The sequence below is a fragment of the Eurypyga helias genome, unplaced genomic scaffold, assembly GCF_000690775.1.
Source record: "Eurypyga helias isolate BGI_N326 unplaced genomic scaffold, ASM69077v1 scaffold6909, whole genome shotgun sequence".
NCBI lineage: Eukaryota > Metazoa > Chordata > Aves > Eurypygiformes > Eurypygidae > Eurypyga > Eurypyga helias.
In genome coordinates, this window is record NW_010273835.1 from 1 (window position 1) to 5241 (window position 5241).

At 39.8% G+C, this 5241-nt stretch overlaps 1 protein-coding gene across 1 annotated transcript; it reads right to left on the minus strand.

The window, feature by feature from the left end:
• Positions 1 to 5: 5 nt before the first annotated feature.
• LOC104504299 (myosin heavy chain, skeletal muscle, adult-like) lies at positions 6 to 4616 on the minus strand (the record flags this gene model as incomplete). Its single annotated transcript, XM_010159609.1, has 13 exons — positions 6 to 23; positions 708 to 781; positions 935 to 1245; positions 1735 to 1904; positions 2318 to 2467; positions 2564 to 2682; positions 3397 to 3535; positions 3616 to 3719; positions 3826 to 3924; positions 4008 to 4071; positions 4198 to 4290; positions 4375 to 4489; positions 4589 to 4616. Coding segments are annotated over 13 exons (1484 nt in total), but the record flags the coding sequence as incomplete, so codon positions are not given.
• Positions 4617 to 5241: the final 625 nt, after the last annotated feature.

Consider the following 5241-nt stretch of genomic DNA (forward strand, 5'->3'; position numbering starts at 1 on the left):
GTCATCAGCTTGTTTAGGTTCTCCTAGAGTGACCAGCTAGTAATGTGACTTTCTTATTTCCAGTGTTTGATGCATCAAGTACATGTTAATGGCTTATAAGTTCTCAGAATTAGCTGGATTTTACTTAGGTAAAGTCACAGTAACCTAATAATTCTTCTATCTGAAGATATTAAACACCATTTTTAAAGACTGAAATATTACTATGTCGCTACTGATCCAGTGGAAAATAATATAAAATTTCACACTTTCACACAAAGTAATTAACTTTTACATCTTTCATAGCCTGCCTTCTAAAGTCAATCTACTTAAATTATAAAAAGTATTGCTATTTTTTTAAATAAGATAAATACCTCCTTGGAGAATGTTTATAAGGAGACTCTCAATTCCCCACACAGAAATGCAGCTATGCTAAAATTACAGTTCAAGTCTGACCCAAAGACATAAAATTATAAAGATCTGAATAATATCCTGTCCAAACAAAAACAAATAAAAAAAAAAGGGATGAGATTTTCATGAACTTTGAAGACTGAATTCTTATTTTTGAACATGACATATTAGCAACATTGAAACTGATCCCAAAAAACCTGATGTGGAATTTCCAAAGACTTTTACCACTGTTATAGCAATGCAAAATAGCCCTTTAACATTTAATATTAGCCTGCCTCCATTCTTCATATTACAACAAGATAAGAAATGCAGTACTGTACCCGGAAAAGAGCTGAGACAGTCTGGAAAGAAGAACCCTTCTTCTTGCCACCCTTCTTGCCACCACCACCAGCCTCTGCAAATGGAAGAAAAGGAAAAAGTATTGAAATATGAATGTTGCATATTGGAGAATACAGAACACAAAGCAACTTTAAATGTGTAGTGTTTACTTCTTTAATTCTGTGCTAACATTGTCCCACACTGAAAATAGAATTTTCACAGAGCTGACCTGCGTCTGCTCCACCATAGTTGGCAAAGAGCAAGGCCAATGTCTTCACAGAAGATTTCTGGTACAACCCAATGACTGTTTCATTCAGGGGGTCTTTGTTCTTCTCAAGCCAACCGGTGATATTGTAATCCACTGTACCAGCGTAGTGCACCAGGGCGAAGTGGGCCTCTGCCTTGCCTTTAGCAGGTTTTGGTTTCTGGAAGTTGCTGGACTTGCCCAGATGCTGATCATAGAGCTTGTTCTTGAAAGAGGTGTCTGTTGCCTTGGGAAACATGCACTCCTCTTCCAGGATGGAGAAGATGCCCATGGGCGGGCAGACATTACAACACACAAGAAGGAGAAACAGATTAGAAAGAAGACATCCCTTGACTAGAAAGCTGCTCAGGTCCAAAGAGAAAGCTGTTCCTGTGCATTTCATGACAATACGTCACAGAAAATTACTGAAGACTCACCTCTTTTTAGTGTTCCTCTTTAATTTGAACTTATGTAAATGCCTTTGCTGATGAAAAAATTGCAAATACAACATTGCAAAATATTACCCTCTCCATAAAACTTCTTTACTGATAGGTACTTCTAGAATATGATAATTTTTTATGTGATTTTAGTTTTTGATCTGGAAATGAATATTCTCACCAAAAGTCCTGACATCTGAGTATGATCTCCAAAAAAACTTCCACCCTGTGCCACTTCAGCAGGGCATATGCTTGAAAAAGCCAGCATATTCTCACGTGTTTCTTAAATATGTCTCCTGGCAAGTATGGAAGATCCAAGATATAATACACTTGAACAGGAATGATACCTTCTCAATCAGCTCAATGCAGGCAGCCAGGTCCATCCCAAAGTCAATGAATGTCCATTCAATTCCTTCCTTCTTGTACTCTTCCTGCTCCAGCACGAACATGTGGTGGTTGAAGAACTGGTGCAGTTTCTCATTGGTAAAGTTGATGCACAGCTGCTCAAAGCTGTTGAACTGCCATATATAAAAAGTCATGCAACATATTCAAAGTTCAGCAATAATAGCAAGGTGTTTTCTTGTGCAATTTTAATTCACCATGAGTGATAAGTCTAATAGAAGCCTTCTTCCTGTGTTGTTTTCCTATGCTATCCCTCTGTGTCCGTCTTTGTGTCCGACAAGAGAGGTTTCAAAGTCAGTGTAATTAGATCAGGTTTTTGGTTTGGTGGTGGTTTTGTGGGTTTGTTTGTTTATTTGTTCTGGGGTTTGGTGTTGAGGTTTTTTTTTTTCTCTATGACTAAAAAAGGTGATTCCAAAAGCCCTGAAAGCAAGTGTAGGAAGATACTAACTTCTAATAAAAATATGTCTCAAAGTTCCCCTTAATCTCAATTGTCTTTCTATGAAAATGCAAGGAAAATTGTGTTCCTTACATCAAAGATCTCAAAGCCAGCAATGTCCAGGACACCAATGAAGTACTGTCTGGGTTGCTTCGTATCCAGCTGTTGATTGATACGAACAACCATCCACAGGAACATCTTTTCATAGACAGCCTTTGCTAAAGCACCCACTGAATTGTGCACCTAAAGCAAACAGAAAAGTTTGGAGCTTACTATACACAGCAAAGGAGAATCTGTAGAACCATCAAAGCATGTTTTAGGTTACCACATTTTTCCTACCTGCTGCACAGTTTGACCCTTGGTCACAAATTCATTCCCCACTTTGACTCGGGGGTAGCACAGCGCCTTCAGCAGGTCTGCCGAGTTCAGACCCATCAGGTAGGCAGCCTTGTCAGCAACTAAACACCAGGAAACAGTGAGAGAGAAATAAATATTGAACGATTTCTAATGGTTACTCCTTGAGGAACAGTCTCTAAAGTGACAGCAGTGTTCAGTGTTACAGTTCCACAAAAATATCTGAGTTAAACTACAAAGATAAAATCTCTGTCTTCTCCAGGATTCAAGACTCTAAAATGCTTCCTGAGCTTCCATTTCTACAAATGTTCTTCAAGAGAATTCATTGCTTTCATCTTTTTTCAGTTATGACCTGGGGACTTCACACTTTATAGTCTTATAGCCTGAGGATTCAGCACTCAGAGAGCTGGGGGCATGGATTCTACTTCTTGCTGTGCCGGAGACTGATCAAATACACATTTCACACCAGAGTTCTCCCCAGTAAGTGACAGTGAATAAGAACACAGGTTCCCATCCTGTTAGGACTGAACAACTTCACTACTCCATAACACAGCAGGGATTGCAAAAATACATTAGAGGAATTGATGTCCATACCTCCTGGCTTCCTGGAGGAAAATCTCACCAGATCTCTTATTTATTTAAGTAGTCACAGAATAAAATTACAAGTATCATCAGATGAAATACATGTCACAACTGTCATCTAGCCATTCAACAAATATTTATTTAGCTTACACTTTTGCATATTTAAGCCTGAAATCTGCTTAAGTTGTTCTTTTGGTCACGATTTCTTTTGGAAAGTTTGCTGAATCTGCACATACCTTCTGTGCCGTCGGGCTCTGCCTGCTCCTCCCGTTGTTTCTGCTTGAACTTCAAGTTCCCATAGGGCATGACAGCCCCCGTCAGCTTGTAGATGGCAGTCTTTTCATCAGCAGTGAAGCCCAGGATGTCAATGGCACTCTGGTAACAGAAACAGTAATGTAAATGTATATGTATCAGGGTTCTTATCCACCAGATGACCTGTTCGGTAAGTTACTTACATCTGTGGCCATCAGTTCTTCCTGGTCATCAATGCTTGGAACAGTGATTTCACCTTGACTCACAAAGTGGAAATCATAAGGGTTGGTGGTAATGAGGAGCATGTCTGAAAGCAAGAAAAGGGAAAAAGCAAGCTTACTTTAGCTTTCCATATGACACATTGAACTACTGCTCAGTGATCTTCCTCCAAAAAGCTCAATGAAGTCTCCTACCAATTAGCTCTGGCTTCTTGTTGGAGGTGATCTGATAAAATATGTGGTAGCTTCTTTCTGCCTTGAGCTGGAAAGTGACTCTCGACTTCTCCAGCAGATCTGGCAAGGACAGTAGGACAGAGTGAGGCACAGGAACTGGGGAGGGTTAGAAGGAATGGGATCCAGCCAGGGGAGTCTCTTACAAGTTTCAATGTCAGCAGAAGCCAGTTTGCCTGTGGCTCCAAAGTGGATTCTGATGAATTTGCCCTGTTAACAAGAAGAAACATCATTTCAGCTTAGATGCACTTCATTAGCATCTCCTTATGTGAGAATACCACTAGCCCATCATTACTGTTATAATGAGGAGGGATTTTGTCAAAAGCAACAACTTACAAAGCGTGAGGAGTTGTCATTCCTCACAGTCTTGGCGTTTCCAAAGGCCTCCAGCAGTGGGTTGGCGCTGATGATTTGATCCTCAAGCGTTCCCTGCAATATAGTAATTATTTAGTACACTGTCTATCTGACATGGCAATTACATGTCGAGCATTCAGTCTGTTGTTCCTGACTCACCTGCATTTTGCCTGACTGCTGCTCCTCCTTCTTCTTCTCCCCGCTCGCTGCAATTGTTGCAAAGTACTGGATGACACGCTTTGTGTTCACAGTCTTCCCTGCACCGGATTCTCCACTGTAAAACCAAAGAGAGAAGCAGAGAGCGTGTGGTCAGACAAGGGTTGCCCTGGTAATGGGGCAGCCCCACAGGGACCTGAGCAGGAAGTGTACATACGTGATGAGGATTGACTGGTTCTCACGATCTGTGAAAAGACAGAGATTAGAAAGCTTTTTCTAGTGCTCACGAATAGCAAAAAACACAAAAACTAGGAGAAAAATATTAAATTAACCCTCCAGAGGATGCAAGGACAGAGAACAGTGAAAAGCCTTGGGAACTCTAGTAGGTACTTTTGATGATCCCAAGAATACTTCAGGTATTATCAAGTAGATCAGTAAAGACATCACTTCATGGTAACTTTTTTAGTCCTATGCCTTTCAAGATATTGTATTTTCATCAGGTTACTTATTTCTCTCTTATTAGGTAAGTACATGTAAGGAAAATACAGAGGTTGGGGTTTGACAGCATGAAGCTAAAATTTTCCTAAGTAATCTTATGAAAAATTGGATGTGTCATGAACACAGAAATATCTGACCAAATTCTTTCACTGGTTTTAGATTTTGGTTTAGTTTGGGTTTTTATTTGAATTTTTGGGGATTTTTGGGGGGTTTTTTGGAGGTTGGGGGTGGTAGAGGTGTTTGTTTGTTTTTCCTATGAAGAGAGAAATTATATATATCTGAGGTCATAAATCCACAAAGTTATTTTTTCATTTTTTAATTCTGAATCTATTTCCCATTTAGTAAGCTGGATTGTCACATGCTCCAGTGAGA